Source organism: Chelmon rostratus, chromosome 14 (assembly GCF_017976325.1).
Source record: "Chelmon rostratus isolate fCheRos1 chromosome 14, fCheRos1.pri, whole genome shotgun sequence".
Taxonomy (NCBI): Eukaryota; Metazoa; Chordata; class Actinopteri; order Chaetodontiformes; family Chaetodontidae; genus Chelmon; species Chelmon rostratus.
This window is the reverse complement of record NC_055671.1, coordinates 496,540-515,728: the sequence shown is the minus strand read 5'-3', so window position 1 is coordinate 515,728 and position 19,189 is coordinate 496,540. Positions and strand designations below refer to the sequence as shown.

General features: G+C 40.6%; 1 protein-coding gene and 1 pseudogene across 1 annotated transcript; both read left to right on the top strand.

Moving 5' to 3' along the window:
• Positions 1-6,395: 6,395 nt before the first annotated feature.
• LOC121617492 (ladderlectin-like) lies at positions 6,396-7,730 on the top strand. Its single transcript, XM_041952683.1, has 5 exons — positions 6,396-6,462; positions 6,768-6,859; positions 7,081-7,206; positions 7,325-7,436; positions 7,645-7,730. Exons 1-5 carry the CDS (start codon positions 6,396-6,398, stop codon positions 7,728-7,730), a joined length of 483 nt encoding a protein of 160 aa, XP_041808617.1.
• Positions 7,731-11,766: 4,036 nt separating this feature from the next.
• Positions 11,767-19,189, top strand: part of LOC121617491 — a 28,398-nt pseudogene continuing 20,975 nt past the window's right edge.

Genomic DNA, 19,189 nt, shown 5'->3' with positions numbered 1-19,189 from the left:
ACCGTATTCCAAAGCTTGCAGTTATATTAACATTAACAATAAGAAGCACAATGATTACTCAAAAAAAATGGCAATAGATCAAGTCTGTACATAAAAAAGAAAACATAAAAAATAAATGGTACAAATCATAAAAGGATGAGAGAAAATAAAACCACAAAAGAAAAAACTAAAGAAAAACAAAATGGAAAGTTTTGACACCTCTCTCAAGTGAGCAAAGAAAAGCTTCCAACAAATGTATCAGGAAAAGCTACAAAGCTGCTTTGGGAAGATGAGCAAAAGAGAGACCTTCCAAGGCCTGCAGGTGTCTTGACAATCAAAGGATCAAAAATAATGATGATTCGAAAAACAAAGTCGACAGCAATCAAGTGAAAAAGAAATTGTAGGTGGATTAAATTGCAGTATACCTCGGGATTGTGAAACACACGATGCACAGTTTCTGGGACCTCATTTGGATTGGGGGTGATTGAGGATCTCCATCCTGTCCGGGGTGTCAACCTGCAGCATTCCTTGGGAAAATATTACATGAGTACACACTATTCAATATGATGGGTCTGTTGTGTGGATGCAGTTGCAATAGTCTTCTGGAGCTTTTCTTCAACCCACCGTAGAGGGTCATCACGGAGAGGTTACCAGCACATACGATGCACAGTGACTGGGATCCTAATCAGATTGTAGGTGATTGGGGAGGTCCATTCTGTCGGGGTGTCACATTGCAGAATTCCACTGGAAAATCTAATGTACGATGCACAGTGACTGGGATCTCATTCAGATTGCCGGTGACAGGGGAAGTCCACCCTGTTCGGGGTGTCAAATTGCAGAAGTCCTTGGGAATATATCCACAATCGTGACCGTATTCCAAAGCTTGCAGGTATATTAACATTAACTATTAAGTAGCACAATGATTTCTCAAACAAAAATTGACAATAGATCAAGTCTGTACATACAAAAGAAATCATAAAAAAATGGTACAAATCATAAAAAGATGAGAGAAAATAAAACTACAAAAGAAAAACAAAACAGAAAGTTTTTACACCTCTCTCAAGTGAGCAAAGAAGAGCTTCCAACAACTGTATAAGGAATAGTTCAAAAGTTGCTTTGGGAGGATGAGCACAAGAGAGACCTTCTTCTTCGGCCTGCAGATCTCTTGACAATCAATGGATCGAAAATAATGATGATACGAAAAACAAAGTCGACAGCAATCAAGTGAAAAAGAAATTGTAGGTGGATTAAATTGCAGTATACCTTGGGATTGTGAAACACACGATGCACAGTTGCTGGGACCTCATTTGGATTGGGGGTGACTGAGGATCTCCATCCTGTCCAGGGTCTCAAATTGCAGCATTCCATGGGAATATATACACAATGGTGACCGTATTCAAAAGCTTGCAGGTACATTAAAATTAAAAATAACAACCACGATGATTATTCGCAAAAAATAATGACAACATCAGAAGTCTGTACATAATAAAGAAAACATAAAAAAGACATGATACAAATTATAAAATGATGAGAGAAAATAAAACTACAAAAAAAAAACAAAAGGAAAAAAAAACAGAAAGTTTTGACACCTCTCTCAAGTGAGCAAAGAAAAGCTTCCAACAACTGTATCAGGAAAAGCTATAAAGCTGCTTTGGGAAGATGAGCACAAGAGAGACCTTCTTCCAAGGCCTGCAGGTGTCTTGACAGTCAAAGGATCAAAAATAATGATGATACCAAAAACAAAGACGACAGCAATCAAGTAAAAAATAAATTGTAGGTGGATTAAATTGCAGTATACCTCGGGATTGTGAAACACACGATGCACAGTTGCTGGGATTTCATTCAGATTGCGGGTTATAGAGGAGGTTCATCCTGTCGGGGGTGTCAAATTGCTGCATTCCTTGGGAAAATATTACATGAGTACAGGCTGTTCAATATGATGATGATGATGATGATGATGTTGTGTGGATGCAGTTGCAGCACTCTTCTGGAGCTTTTCTTCAACCCAGGTGCTTTACACACCGTAGAGGGTCATCGCTGTGGAGAGGTTACTAGCACATACGATGCACAGTGACTGAGATCCTAATCAGATTGTAGGTGATTGGGGAAGTACACCCTGTCGGGGGGGTGTCAAATTGCAGAAGTCCTTGGGAAAATATCCAAAATCGTGACCGTATTCCAAAGCTTGCAGGTATATTAACATTAACAATAAGAAGCACAATGATTACTCAAAAAAAAAATGACAATAGATCAGGTCTGTACATAAAAAAGAAATCAGAAAAAATAAATGGTACAAATCATAAAAGGATGAGAGAAAATATCTGTCACCGCTCTCACTGCGCAGCGGCTCTGAAAGTAAACACGTACGTTGCCTAGCAACAACTGTTCTAATTCTCCATAGGAACCTGCTCACTATACATTATCCCTTACCTAAATGAGGCAAATGAAGCAAATTTATTCCGAGGTTGCAGTCTTTTCAGCATAAAAATCCTTAAATTAACCTCAGAAACACCTTTGAGATGGAACTTTAAGAAGACAAACAGTTTAGTCTCAATCAGCTGATCAGGTCCACTGTGTGTTTGCCAAGAGGTGAGTCCTACTGATAGAGTACAACCTTATAAAGTGACGTCACACATGACGTCAAAGATCAAAGCAACGTGACACACACGCGTGCGCATGCGCGCACACACGCGCGCACACACACAAAGACAAACACCTTTTTTTGCACCATGTTTGCTGAAAGCTGGAGCTTCAATGATGACTCCCAGTGTGTTGAATATCATTAAAGAGTTCCCACTGCCAATAGTAGCTGTGCGTGAATTCATAGCAAGCAATAACATGTGATATAATAATTGTTAGAATATACCTGAAATCTTACTCGCAGGTTCCTATGGAGAAATAAACCCCGACGGGATGACATAGTTTATTCATCCTGAAGACACGGCTTACTACTAAAGCATTCAATAATGTGACACAAAATAGTGATTAAAACATATTTTCCTGATGTAAATGAGCCGACTCTCGTCTGTCACCGCTCTCACTGCGCAGCGGCTCTGAAAGTAAACATGTACGTTGCCTAGCAACAGCCCCTCACTGTGCGCAGGCCGGCAGGCAGGATAGCTTATTTCTTTACAGTTAATTAGCGTAATCATGTCAAATGTGGAGAAGTGATGGGATGATCCAGACCTGAGAGACACGTAGCTGGCGACAGAGTTTGGTTTACCGCTATTATTTTGTACTGACGGATAAAAGTCCCGAAGCAGCTGATTTCGGCGTTCAGCGTCATACATAAAAAAATCTGTCTCCAGTTATGTCTCCACTAAGCACTATTTTAGCACGTTGATCGGTGATGCTGTGTTTTTCTTGCTGTTTTTTTCGTGTCTGTCCGTTTCAATCTGGTCACTCTCTGTGTCCTCAAGTCGCTTGTGCCTTGATATCGTTTCTCCAGGCGGTCCAGCGTTGTTCTTACTTTTATTGAGTGTTTAAGAGTGCCGTGTTCTAATTCTCCATAGGAACCTGCTCACTATACATTATCCCTTACCTAAATGAGGCAAATAAAGCAAATTTATTCCGAGGTTGCAGTCTTTTCAGCATAAAAATCCTTAAATTGGCCTCAGAAACACCTTTGAGATGTAACTTTAAGAAGGAAAACAGTTTAGTCTCAACCAGCTGATCAGGTCCACTGTGTGTCTGCCAAGAGGTGAGTCCTACACGCGTGCGCATGCGCGCGCACACACGCACACACGCAAACACAAACACCTTTTTTGCAGCATGTTTGCTGAAAGCTGGAGTTCAGTGATGACTCCCAGTCTGTTGAATATCATTAAAGAGTTCCCACTGCCAATAGTAGCTGTGCGTGAATTCATAGCAAGCAATAACATGTGATATAATAATTGTTAGAATATACCTGAAATCTTACTCGCAGGTTCCTATGGAGAAATAAACCCCGACGGGATGACATAGTTTATTCATCCTGAAGACACGGCTTACTACTAAAGCATTCAATAATGTGACACAAAATAGTGATTAAAACATATTTTCCTGATGTAAATGAGCCGACTCTCGTCTGTCACCGCTCTCATTGCGCAGCGGCTCTGAAAGTAAACACGTACGTTGCCTAGCAACAGCCCCTCACTGTGCGCAGGCCGGCAGGCAGGATAACTTCTTTACAGTTAATTAGCGTAATCATGTCAAATGTGGAGAAGTGATGGGATGATCCAGACCTGAGAGACACGTAGCTGGCGACAGAGTTTGGTTTACCGCTATTATTTTGTATTGACCGATAAAAGTCCCGAAGCAGCTGATTTCGGCGTTCAGCGTCAGACATTAAAAAATCTGTCTCCAGTTTTGTCTCCACTAAGCACTATTTTAGCACGTTGATCGGTGATGCTGTGTTTTTCTTGCTGTTTTTTTCGTGTCTGTCCGTTTCAATCTGGTCACTCTCTGTGTCCTCAAGTCGCTTGTGCCTTGATATCGTTTCTCCAGGCGGTCCAGCGTTGTTCTTTACTTTTATTGAGTGTTTAAGAGTGCCATGTTCTAATCCTCCATAGGAACCTGCTCACTATACATTATCCCTTACCTAAATGAGGCAAATAAAGCAAATTTATTCAGAGGTTGCAGTCTTTTCAGCATAAAAATCCTTAAATTGGCCTCAGAAACACCTTTGAGATGTAACTTTAAGAAGACAAACAGTTTAGTCTCAACCAGCTGATCAGGTCCACTGTGTGTCTGCCAAGAGGTGAGTCCTACTGATAGAGTACAACCTTCTAAAGTGACATCACACATGACATCAAAGATCAAAGCAACCTGACACAAACGCCTGCTCATGCGCACATGCACGCGCATGCACACACACACACACACACAGTCAGACCTGCATCTATCTGTGATAGATGCTTTCAGAATAAGGAAGCTGAGTTGGATTTTAACCCACAGACACATGCTGACAAACAGCTTGTGTGGTTCCACTTTTGTAGAGTTGGAGAAGTGATAACCACCAGATTAGAGCTGGTGCTGCTGACCTGTGTTTGCTGAGGAGACCAACGTTTAGTCCCTGTTCCTTTAGGTTCTGTCAAGTCGTAGATTGTTTGCATACAAAGTGACCTTTACAAACTCAGAGAAACTGACTCACTGTTAAGTCAAATATCTTAACTAATGAGAGGTCTATTGGAGCTATTGATGTTTCAGAGATGGAGGACAAGATGATGATGACGAAAGTTGAGGAAGCATCGGTGCCACAAGGTTCTGGCTCTGCTCCCAGAAACGGTAATCAGGAAGGACACACGTCACTCTTCACAATATATTGTGTAGCTGCTCATTGTAAACTCATGCCTGAAATACACATTTGAGTTATGAGTTATACTAGTGCTGTTCCACTGTTGTTCTATACAAACAAGTTCCCTTAGATCAGGGGTGTCCAAACTACAGCCCGAGGGCCAACTGCGGCCCGCAGTCAATTTTTAATTGGCCCGCAAGAAATTTTATAAATAGAATAGAATATGGCCCGCTCTTGAAACTTTTGCTTGAGTGCATTACATTTCTACTGTTGAACAAGGTAGCTGCCCCACCAAAAAAGGACAATCACAGAACAACTTTACCCCAGGTTACCAAACATGGCAGAACCAAAGAAATGCAAGGTGAAAGCTTCAAGGCAGCATCACTGCTCCCACTGAGTGCAATGCCGTTCCCACTTCAGCTGAGTTAAAAATATATTCCACAGTATCCGTGTGTTAATAAGCATGCATGCACATAACTAGGTACACGTGTGACAAATATCAATAATGCCGCATCAGTTCTGACACTACTTTTGCGCACCACTTTCTTAAATGCGTGTTTCTTGTTAAGACTCAGAGTCCACATCGCTGTACGCAGCGCACAAACTGCGCAAAATCAGCTCATCTCAACTGATGCAGATTCGATCGCTCCTTAATCAAAGTGAAATTTGTCTGGATTTTTGGCTGGTGTAGCATCGGATCAGCTGGATGATTCGCGCCTCCACCAATTTAAATACCCAGCGCAGCTGATCCTCACCAGAATAACTGACTACAATTATATGCACTCCTGTTATTAAGTCCAGTTCAGTCTGTTAATTTTGATAATAGTTTCTAACAAACATTAATAGGTGTGTTAATAGACCTAATAACTTAAATAACGAGCTTGTACCCATCCCATTTCTTTCTCTGTAAGGTGGGGGATCACCATCCTGACTAAGAAGAAATCTGAGGCTGCTGTTCTGAGAATTGAGCTGCCAACCCTTTTTCTGAATAAATCAACAAACATCCATTAGTAAGTGGCCCAGCCTCTCCTATATTTTTCTGTATGTGGCCCTCAGTGAAAAAAGTTTGGACACCCCTGCCTTAGATGAAAGACATTTTATTATATTGGACAGTCTCCATACGCACAGTGTTTTATAGTTCATGTCTGTAGATAACTGTTCATTGTGCTGTCTGTGTTTCTCTGTGTTGGAGGAGGCAGCACCTCAATGTAAGAATCACATCACTGTTTGATTCTTTCCTTTATTTTCTTTCATGAGTGAGGTCATCATGGCAACAACATTAACAGCACCAACACGTCTCTCTAAATATCACAAATGTCATGTAGACTGTCCAGATGTCTCAGTATAAACACATGCTTAAAGGTCCACAGCAGCAGTTCTCCATGTGACCTGCTCAGTTTTTACTCCACCCTAACTCTTCTCCACAGTGTATCAGATCCATGACAGACAGATGTTGGTTTCATTTGAACAGCTGTCTCAATGTCAATGTTCTCTCTCTTTTGTCTCTCTGTAGCTCGCTTTAACTTCCGTCCAGTCGGCTGGTTGAGCCACAACTCTCGCTGCTACAAGTTTGTCAATTCTCCCTTGTCCTGGTACAAAGCTGAGGTACTGCTACTGCAACACTTGTATTGTTATTGTGAGCAGTTAGCCCCATGAAGCTGGTACACTGTCAACAATGAGGCTGAAGTTGTAGCTTTTCCTCTCGCCTGATAGACACATAGAGGTTAAGACAATTCCATTTGGAGGAAGGAAATGAAGACATGAAATGACACAACTGTTAAGTTGTGCAGCCACAGAGATCCATCTGTGCTTCCTCTGTCCAACAGGAGCACTACAACAGCCTGGGTGCCCACCTGGCCTCCGTCACCAACCCCAGAGAGTACACCTTCCTCCAACAGATCACACAGACAGCCGGTCAGAGCGTCGCATGGCTGGGAGGCTTCAACCTGCAGGTCTGAATTTATGAAGAAATATCACCTTAGTCAGTCCAGGTCAAGGAGGACCTGGTCCAAAGGGGTCTAGACCTTATGAGAGAAATACTTCCTTCCACTCATGCTCTTTGTCTCTCAGGGCCAGTGGATGTGGATTGACCGTGAAGGTTTCTGTTACCCCAACTGGCAAATCCTCTCCTCCACCAGCAGCTTCCCCTGCATCTACTTAAGCTCCACCACTAAGTCCACCTGTTTTATTTTCTACCAGTAGTAAATTAAAAATGTAACCTGAACAAACCAATGTGCAATGCCACACATTTTTTACATTTTTGTTCTAAGTGCTGATTTAATCAATTTCCTGTGAAAAAGGCAAATAACACTGGTGTCTCATTTGTTAACTGAAAAAATGAATTTATTGTTAATGCGACTATTTTTTCTCTTGTTTTGATCACATTTCAGCTGGATGGCGTAATATCCAGTGTGGCACTGCTTATCGCTTCATCTGCTCCATGAACCCATTCAGCAAATTCATACTCAACATCTGACGTCTTGGGATAGACCAGCTGGGATTGAACTTTGTTGTGTGTCTTCCTGTATTACAGTTTTCTGTTGTGTATTCTTAAAAGATTTAAAGGATTTAGTGTGTAACTTTTGTGTAAAAGCATTTTTTTGTGTCTGTGACATTACGCTTCTTTTCCATAAAACTATTTGTCAGAATGGAACAAAGTGTGATCTTCCTTTAACGGCTTGGTTGAAAAGTGGTTGCTGCTGCAAGTTTCGTTCTTCCTTTTAAGATGATTTGGAAATGAATGAATGTTTCCCGGCACTGCAGTGTTGCAGAGAAATCCCTCTGCTGGTCTGGGGATGGTATAAACCTCCATTTGAATCCTGGGATACACACAGTGCCCAAATCAGGGGCCAGATGCATCAAACACTGCCTGGATTCAGACTAAAACTGTGTGTATGCACAAAGACAGAAATATGCACATGGAGCCTGGTAGTTCATGAATTAAACTGGACACCAACGAGCTTCGTTTTTTGGTGGGTACTTTAATCCCCAACTGCACTCAGTGAGAACAGCATTAATACTGTGACTTTCAGGGCTCTGGAAAATAACAGTAACAACAAGAATAACAAGAAAATAATGTTTCTCTCCCTCTCGAGAATCAGGAATATCAACAGTGAAGCCAAAGTGTCTCCCTGAGAAAACCTTTCCAAAAACACTTTGCCTCACTCTTGGCGCTCAGCTCCAAATGGTTGACAATAATATTAACAATGGTAGTGGAAGGCAGACTTTAAGTAACTCCCTCCAATAAACTTCAGATAAGCTAAATGTAAATCTCTTGTCAATACTAGACAGTTAATAAGTTTACATGAACTCGACAACCAGACAACAGCCTGGCTTGCTTTTCTTCTTTTCTGAAACGAACTGTGACTCACAAAAAACGTTGGTCATCTGTGTGTTTTTCTTTTCATTTGGTGTATTTTCCTAACAATGTGTAGCTAGCTACAGTAGGAGGCAGTGTAGGACTGTTGTTTTACTCTGGGACTCTGAGGATGTGTTAGAGTGTCTCTCTTAAGTTTCCTCTTGAAAAGTTAATTTTCCACAACATTTCATTCTGTTTTTGTTATGGTCAAGATTTAGTCCATGCTTACAACTATCAAGACAGTTTGTGTTCATTTTCTATCTCTCTATCTATCTATCTATCTATCTATCTATCTACGTATATTAGAATGCCTTTTTACTCTGTTTTTTTTGTCTCAGTTGTTTGCGGTAGCACTCAAGTCGAACATGCCAATTTAATGTGTAGATGAGCTCATAATTGCATTGTATATACATCTCATACATCATATTTATTCTTGGTAACCAAAAGTGAAGAATAATGCATTGGTGATATTTCCTCCAGAACAGATGGCACGGGGGGCATTGAAAACTGAGTCAAATCAAGGTTATGCATGAGCTTTCTCTGTCTTAAATAAATCAGTTGTCAATTGATAACGCAGTCAATGTCAAAACTTTAATTACTAACACTGTCCAGCAGGTGTCGCAGTATGACCCATTCAAGGCTACAAAACCTACAGTCTTGCTCCTACGGCCAGGCTTTCAGAGGATGCCTGGCAGTGGACAGGTCATGGTGTTGGCACAAATCATCGCCTACAGTACTGTAATTAAGCTGAACATCAAAACTAAACTAAGTTTTGAATTTAGCATAATCTTTGAGAATGAAAGCAATAAAGATGCCTTTTGTTTATCCAACATCTTTGTCTCGAACATTTTTCAAACACATCTGTATGAATCTCTCTCCTTTGTCTCTCCTGAATGCACACACATGAAAAAACATTCAAATGTGAGCAACCTGCAGGTCAGATACACATTCAGACACACAAAGTCTGATGCCTACATCATATTTCAAAGTAAACTCAAATACAGTACACCATGTTCTCTCTCTGGAGAGGTATGTCTCCATTGTTCACACACTCACATGCATCATGATAACACACACACTCTTTATTCTTCTGGGATGCAGGGAAATCTTCTGCAAACGCACTCTCCTAACTCTAATGATTGGTCCTATCTTCCTGTATTAACAAAAAGCCAAACTGCTCAATACAAACCAATGATTAAAAATTTAACAGTGATTCACTTTTTATAAGAGTTTGTGAAGTTGAGATTTTACAGACACTCAGACATAGACTGCCAGACCATCTGTTTCTATATTTCCTGTGCTCCCTTCAATCTACAGGAGGTCAATCACAACCCTGTCTCCAAAAAAAGTTGGGATGCTGTTTAAAACATTAATACAAAACAGAACTTTAACTGAAAATATCACAACAAAATTTCTTGTTTGTTGAAAATGATATTCTCAGTGGCAACAAAAGATGCTAAAAGAAAACAGCTGGCGGAACATCTCACAGTTAATTAGGTTAACTGGAAACAGGTTAGTGACATGATGATTTCACACTGGACAAAATTCATTTAAAGATTCAGAGGGAAGGAGCAGGGCTGGCTCCAGGGAATCTCAGCCCAACACTGAAGTGACTGACTGGATCTCCAGCAGTGCAGAGGCTCCACTGAACACAACTGTAATGCTGAACAAAGTCTTGACAGGGTGTCTGGGAGGATGCATGTATATATGTGCACCTTTTGTGTGTGTGAAAGAAATAAATGTGAGAAGAAGGATAATGCAAACAGCTTACAGCTCTTGTTGTCATTCTTATGATTATTAGTTTCTGTATTGCACGGTACAGATAGTTGATGGATTCATGGTAAATTCTGACTTCTGGCTATAGATATGTTTGCTTGTGAAGTCAATCTGATGGATTATGAGATGAGCAGGGATAATAAACAAGGGCTTCAGCCTACAAGAACTTTTCAGTCATTTAATTACTGGTGCTGAACCTTTTTGTTATTTATATTTAGTAATATATATACATTTCTGACCTCGTCACTATTGGTTTTTCATTTACTAAATTAGGACCAAAATGAGTTCATCACAACAGTTCAAGAATCTGCTCTGAATGTTTTTTTTTCTGCACTGAGCTGTTGCCAGCTGTTTGGTCCAGGTGCTTACATTTCCATATGGTTTAACACCGTGTTCTTTGGATATATTGGATCTACCTGACAGAGCTTAGATTTGACTTACACTTAACTTATATTTCACCATCTCCTCTTTTATCTAAATCAAATTAGCTCTATGTGACACATTGCTTAAGGCTTAATGCCAGCTCCAGAAGCTCTTGTTTTGCTTCTTTTCCTTTATGAACCCCTGAAAAGAGAAACACAGCAGTATTTATTTCATTTCTAAACGTCTGAAGTCTTCTCAAATAAGCTGTTCAAATCCAGTTTGTTGGTCAAAGACTAAACTGACTTACACAAACTCCTTCATTTGACAACACAGTGAAAACTCTTTCTGACTACTAGCTTCAGTATTATTTGTAAATCCAAAAACAAACTGCACTCAGGAAAAACGACAATAAAACCATGTCATTTTACATGAACTATATATACAACAGAAATAGAAACACCTGCACGTTGTATAACTGTACATTGAAATGTAAGGCAAAAGCCCTGAAAAAAATAGCCCTTATACAACCCGGTTTCCAAAAAAGCTGAGATGCTGTGTTAAACATGAATAGAAACAGAATGTGATGATTTGCAAAACACTGAAACTACACATTTAATTGAAAATAGCACAAAGACAACATATCAAATATTGAAACTCATAAATTGCAAATGGCGACAAAAGACTGGAAAAGTTGTGAAATGCTAAAAGAAAACAGCTGGTGGGTTGCACGGTGGCTCGGTGGTTAGCAGCATCGCCTCACAGCTAGAAGATCCCCGGTTCGATCCTTTCTGTGTGGAGTTTGCATGTTCTCCCTGTGCAGCGTGGGTTTTCACCGGCTTCCTCCCACAGTCCAAAAACATGCTTAATTGATAATTCTAAATTGTCCGTAGGTGTGAATGAGTGGTCTCAATGTGCAGCCCTGTGGTAGGCTGGCGACCTGCCCAGGGTGTCCCCTGCCTTCGCCCGAGAGACAGCTGGGCCGTGACCCTGCAAAGGATTCAGCGGTGTATAGGTAATGGATGGAAAACAGCTGGTGGAACATCTCACAATTGAAGAGATTAACTGGCAGCAGGTCAGTAACATGAGTTTAAAAAGAGCCTCCCAGAGACGCTGAGTCTTTCCCAAGAAGTGGAAAACTCTACTTTCTTCCTTTTTTATATCCTTCGGGCTAAAGAGGAGGGGGACGAGCCGGCTTGTTATCAGTGCAAAAAAAAAAAAATCCAGCATCCATGATGGTATAGGGGTGCATTAGTACATGTGCAATTTGTTAAATATCTTGGTGTATGGCAAAACACCTGCAAGCCTAATGCCATTCCAGACAGCTGTACTTTGTGTGTAGTGATAATACACAAATGTTAGCATGCTTACACACTAAAGGAAGATGGTGAACACACAAAACATTACACTTGCTGAATGTCAGCATGATAGTATGATGATGTAGCTGAAAGTGCCGCTGTACCTAATTATAGCCTCACAGACCTACTAGCAAAGCTTCTTTGTCTAGTTCAATTTTATTTTTCATTCTTTCTTGAAGCTCTGGATTTTTATATATGTGAGCACAGCAGTTAATCTAGCTGTAGTTAAACTGCAACAGGTAACAACAGTTGGCTTGTTATGATCACATGGCTCACTCACTTCAAAACACTCAAAAACAATTTTCAATGAAAATATAAGGACAGAAATTAGATTATGAGATTTATTTTGTTTTATTTATTTATTTTGCATTTTTAATTATAATTACTCATGATTATTTTTGTTGGGGTTGTTTCAAATTTAAATTGTCGACCTTGACTGAAATTCATATTTTTGGATTGTTTTGTGGGAGAAAACTGGAGACTGGCTTTGGAAATGGGTGGGAGGCGGGTTGGCCCCAGGGAGACCTCAACACTGTCTTCACGGCTGAACTGGGCTCCTGACACTGTTTCCTCCTTTGGTTCTCTAATTATTATTATTCCTGATTACTGTTGTTACTTGATCTTTATATTTTTGGATTTTTTTTTTTCTTTTGTGGGGAAAACTGGAGCACCCAGAGTAAACCCACACACACGAGGAGAATATGAAAACTCCTCACAGAAAGGTGTGGCCTCAGGTCTGCGTGGCACCAGTGCTAACCACTGAGCCTACATGTTGTTCTAGAAAAGGGACTGCCTTTGCTTTTTTTCTGTCTTTGGACCTCTGCCTGTCTGCATTTTAGATGCATGGGAGGTGGGTGTGTGGTGGCTCTGCAGAGGCCCACTGGGGCTTAGAGACGACCGATGCAGAGGAGTCCATGCTCAACATGCTGCTGGAGTTGTCTGTCCCTCACAGCATTCTGCTCTGCATTCTGGACTGCAGCATCATGTTCCTCCATGTGGGTCTGTTTGACCATCCTGGTTTCTTAATCTCCTGCGCCAGTTTTGTGAATCCCCACGCTTGTAATTTGGAGGTTGAGGTCTGAAAAATCTAAGCTGTCCATCGCTGGTATCTGCAATCGTCCAGAGCAGGGACTTTAACTGCTTTAGAAATGGGGAGCAGGCGGGTGACCTTCTTGGGTCCACTAGTTGCATCCTTTGCAGCTAAGCACGCATCCCTACGCTTGTAATTTGGAGGTTTAGGTCTGCCCAATCTAGGCGCTCACCGGTATCTGCAGAGCAGTACTCACTTTGGTCTTGTAATCAGCATGAAAAATCAGGTTACTAACCCTGTATTTGTCATTTAGATAGTTCTACTAAACCCCAGTAGATGGCAGTATCTCCCTGCTAGTCGCTGTATCTCCTGCGTGAACCTAGGTGAGGTATGTGATAAGTCTGCACCTGAGAGCAGACGTCCTTTTCTCTCAAGACACAAGCCAGACCGCAGCAGAGCAGGGCAGACCAGGACGAGGGAGTCGTGGCTAAAACAAAGCAAACACGACGCAAAGAGTAGCAGAAAGCCGCGGATAAGGTAGACCCGGTAATCACGAGCGAACCCAAGTTATAAGCCGTGAGCTGAGGAGAAAATCCCCTTTGGGAAGTCAACTGCATTAATCTCCGGTGAGTTAGTACACGGTTAGCTTCCAGTTCGGTAGCCGTTCAGACGGAAATATGCATTTATTGTGCTATTGACTTGGGTTATGGTGGTCTATGTTGCTTAAAATATGCCATATGATGCCTTACAATGTTTTTCTGTTACTTTTGTGCATTTTCTACCGCAGTTTATCGGTTATGAAAAGATCACTAGTTTGAAATGTTAACGTTACTAGCAACCACGACATGCTAACCGCTAGGTCGAGATACTATTTTGTCCATTGTTTTATGGTTAGCCATGATAGTCGCTATGCTAATCGTTAAGCTAAGGCTAAGTTTCCATGCGGTTTGCATTGAGAAGATGCAGTTTATTTTTATTTTTTTATGCCATTGGGGCTGTTTATTTGTGTTATTAGCCACTGCAAATGGTAACAGCACCATTCTAGGTATGGTATATTTCATTTATTGATGAAGAAAAATGCACTTTTGTGTATAAAAACTGTAATTAACTTTATGTTAAAGAGTTAAATATTAAAAAGGTGAATTAAAATAGTTAAAAGGATAGAGGTTTAAAAAGATGCATAAGCCATTTGTGGTTAAACTAATTGTTTAATTCAAAATAATTCCTTAATTGTGTTTTAATGTATTTCCTTAAATCTTTTGGTGATACATTTTTGATGTTTAAACCGAGAAATGATGAGATCTCATAAGAAACAGACAGAATCAGATTAGGTTCTTATACCTATGCACTTTCTGTGTAGGTTGTTTTTTTTTCCCCTTGCTAGTGTAACCCACCCCAGGTAAGCACACCTCTCTGATTCTAGGTTCAAGGAGAGTCAGGAGTGAGTGTAATAACCAAGAACACAACTCAACTGAATTTTAGTAACTGCAACTTTACTTTTTGCACAAGAATGGCAACAGGATAACAATTTACAGGGATATGAAAAAAATAAAAAATGGGCCCTTTAAATCAAATAATTGTCCTTTAGTGGATTACCTCCACGATATAAATGAGTTTTTTTTCAGTCAGTGTCTGATAACCAAGAAGGTAAAATATGTCAAAGTCTGGTTCAAGTCAGATGAAGATCTGAATTGTCAAAGTCTGCTGAGTCAGAGTGCACTCTAAGTCTTAAGTGTGTTCCAGTTGGTGCCAGCCTGGGTGACTGGTACGATCCTACCACAGACAAACAAGCAATCCAGCTGGTTTGGTGGTGGGGTAGACTCTGGGGATCACTTTGGGTGGCTCGCCATCTACTATACCAGTCGATCTTCCTGACCTGCATTTATAAACAGGCTTACAGTCTCTACATTCTCTGTGTCATTTATGTTGTACAACATCTTATTAGATCATAACAATACCAAAAAAGTGCTAATTAAAAGCAATTACTTGGTAAACAGCGTTATTCTCTAATTCAACTTTCACATTCTCAGGAAAAATGATATTAGAATTAAATTGTTCTAACCAAAACATTCATATGCTTAGCATATGTTAACAGCAAAATCATCACATGTGAAAATATAATTAACTGTTTCAGCTTAACCAACGTGTCAGTACACATTAAATCATAAACCTTCCTATAAGTTTACTTTCTCAACAAAACTATTTTATAACTCCCTGTTACACAAAATACTTGTGTCACCAATCAACTGGCAAAATAACTCTGAAAATTATTCTCAGATAACAGTGAGGCTAAATGTCTTGGCTCACTTAGTTACCTCTAACAACAAAGGAGCATGGAAAGAAAAACAAAAAGTCCGTTTTTCTTATTGTTATTCACATTGTGAATACCTTTTTGCAACTCACAATTTAAACACACAAAACACATCTCCTTTAAAACACTTAACAATCAGAAAACCACAAAAATTATTATGATGAGCTGGATATGGAGATTTCATGGTGCTAACCTGCCATTAACACACCCCAAACTAATGAATGAGGCTAAAGTTAGCTTACCGAGGCACATGAAGTTCAACTTTTTTTTGGGAAAACGGCTCTTCTGGCGACCTCACGTCTCCCTCGGAAAACCTGCTTCACTTCCGACCGACAGCTACTTTATTTAAGCAACTGCTGACTCAGTTTCTACTTTATATTTGCAAGTGATAACAGGACAATTTCTCGCCATTTAACATGACGTCTCGGATGAACTCTCTCCTCTCTCTGTGTCGGTAACACACCCTCTTCCTCCCAACATGCATCTCACAGCTCATGCTTACTTCAAAGACAGGTAAAAAATAGGAAAAACAAAGATTTGGCTAAGATACCATAAAATATGACATACAATAATAGAAATAACATGGACTTAACTTAAGTCAGTATTCCAATGACTTTGGGTATTTCTCCTGTTTTCTATCTAGTTCTTAACCCATTTTATCCAGCTGGGTTACACTAGTCTGAACTGAGAAACAGAGAGAAAGAGACAATCAAGATGGCGAGCCCAGCCCAACGATTCTGAGAAAGAGACGATCAAGATGGCGAGCCCAGCCCAACGATTCTGAGTGAGAGTTGGAGAAGCAGTGTGGCCAGCTGCAGAACCTACTTACCTCGACGACTCTGGATCATCTGAATCTCTGAAGATAAGACACACCCACACACACCTACCCGGGTAGTAGAATTAAAAAGACACTGAGGACAAAGAAACTCAATTGACATTGATACACAGAGCACACACATTGGACCCCCTCAACGGAACACCCCCAGAACACTGAGCAGGAGGGCTCAGTGTCCCAGGACTTCCTTTTCTTTTGTTTTATTTATTTTTTGGGCGCCTTGTTATTTTGAACACAGTGAACAACCAAGTTGTTGATATTTATATTTTATATCTTTGTTGATACTAAAATATTACCTGTTCAAACCACTCCTCTTTTGATTCACTTACCCAACTCCTACCAAACCTAGAGATGTGAGTATCCATTAGTTCTCCAAGCTAGGACCAAAGGTGCTACAGTCTGGAGCAGAGACTTTAACTTTTTGGGGTTTTTCACAGCTGAGCTGTAGCCTTAGCTTCTCTGAAACCTGGAGTTCACAAAAGCCACTAAACCCTCCACTAGTTAATCCTTTGCAGCTGAGGTGTCTTTAACTGTTTTGGAGGCTGGTGGGAAGCGGGTTGGCCCCAAGGCGACCTCATCACTCTCTTCACAGCTGAGCTGGGCTTGCTGACACTGTTTCCTCTGTTAACCCGATTCTTTAATTGGAAGCCCAAGAACAAGCCGAAGACATCTTCAGATCACAGATGTAGAATTTATTTAGGTCACAGGTTAAGTAAGGCAGCGCTGGACTCAGAGTGACATAGCTCTCGCAGGATCTCTGTCAGAAGGAGCCCTGATTTCCGGGTGTGGTTTCCAGTTATCTTCTTGGGCTGGTATGGCCCCGTACAGAGGTTGGACCCGCACGGACCGAGTCCTCCAGTCCTCCTCAGATCTTCCAAACTCTCTTTTTCTATTTGGGAAGAAACGGCTGTTAGCATACTGTAATATGCCTGCTTTTTTATTCCTTGGGTGGTAAGTTGAGGTGGTGGTATGGTGGTCTGTTGTTACCCCTCCTATGAATTTCCTCACTTCTTTACCTTCACGAATCTACCCCGACTCTTTTTTCCTGTTCTTTTTTTAGACCATTTGTTATTTTTTGGGTCACTTTTCCACTTTGGAGCAAGAGATCAGACTTCTTTTCTTTGGCTTTTCAAGCAGTGACTGTTTGATTCTTTTGTACCTGTACCTTTATTTTCCAAACAGAAGCGTCTCCATATGTTGGGCTGTGTATACTGTATACTGATGTTCTTGTGCTATTTCTGTTATACTGTTTTCTGCCCTTGAAATGCTGTCCTGTTGTCACTGATAGCATGTGCCATTTCACGGCTTAATTGAGCTTCTTCAAACTATAATAATGCTTCTGCTGAAAATCCAAATTAAAGAGATCAATAAAAAGTATATGCATCACTGCAGTGCTGGTTTTGCCTTTCAGAACAGCTGCAGTTACAGGCCAACAACTCTCAGATCTTACCTTTGCTACTTCCTCCACCAGAACTGACGGTCGCGGCTGTAATTTGTTTGTCCATCCAAAGCTAACTGGTGCACAAAACGGAGCATGTGTTACAGAGTTAAAAATAACTTTTATCATGAGTTTCTTCAAAATTTATTTGCTTGCCCTGTATGGAGCCACCTGGTGGATTAATAGTGTAACAGAACAGACAGGGTTTCTTCACTGTCGTTGACTCGGCAAAAAGGAAATATATCCAGGCTGGAGGTGGGTGCATGTGAGCGATGTTGCGATCGTTAATTCCTTGTTTAATGTTTTAAAATTGTTTTTGCAACTGACCGTGACATACACCATGACTATAAGCAATACTAGCATGTAGTCTGAAAGTTAGAGGCGCTTATGTGTACATATTTTAACTTTATTCATGAGTATCATTCGTGGTTGAATGTAGTTAATGCTAGTAAGCTAGCCATGCACCAGCTGACTCTTTCCTGGCCGTAATGTTCGTACTATTTAGTGATTTTTGTCATTTTTGTTACACAGCTTTCAGGTTACAGCTGCCTTGTCGATGACCACTGTGTCCTGTTTAATTTTCTTTACCAGCTCCAGAATAAAGGCAGTACACGAGAGCAAATCCTGTGTGGCCATGCCATTCTTCCTGCACCATAAACTTGGACATTTCCATTTTAAATCCACAAAAGAACGCTCACACATGCACTGTTTTTATGAGGAAAAGGCTGTTGTTCCTGGTGAAATATGGAAGACTAAACTTGATTGCATTGAACTGGTATGTTATTGTGAATATATCCATGGCCATCTTTGCACACGGTGTCCTTTTGAACGAATCATGTTTTTTTCATTTTGTGTGGTCATATTTCTGTCTTTTGTGGCCGTGCTTCCTGTCTAAAGGGCTCTTTAGAACCCGGCAGGCCATTGATTTAAAGGGTTCACCTGAAGCTGAATAGACTTTAGCTCTTTGTTCACTTGATGAATGTGGCTTTCCTTTCAACAAGAAGGACCTATCGTATAAAAGTACATCACCACAGAAAGTCATCTGGTACAGGTCTGGGGTTTCAGTCACTGGAGGGGCTGACTCAGTGGTGTCGTTAGGCGTATTTTAGGGGGGCTTCAGCCCCCCTAAAATATTCTTAAGCCCTCCTAAATAATTTTGTGTTGTTTTATTAAAAATAGTAATATAGGTTTTTCAAGAAAGTAAGCATTCATCACTGCTGGTAGCAACAGTTAGTTAGCTCAAGCCAACAGCTGACAGCAGAAAGTCCCATGTGGTTTGTAGCGGCCCACTTGGAATTAACACAAGGCGCAGAGAGCTTCGACTGGTGTTCTTTTAATTCTCTCCTAACTGGCTTTCGACACATTCTGTTACCTTATGACACCGTGAAAACTATAAAAACAGATGAAAATACAAATGCCGTGGTGTTATATTTCAGAAAATAATGACAAACTCTCTAAATCAATGAAAC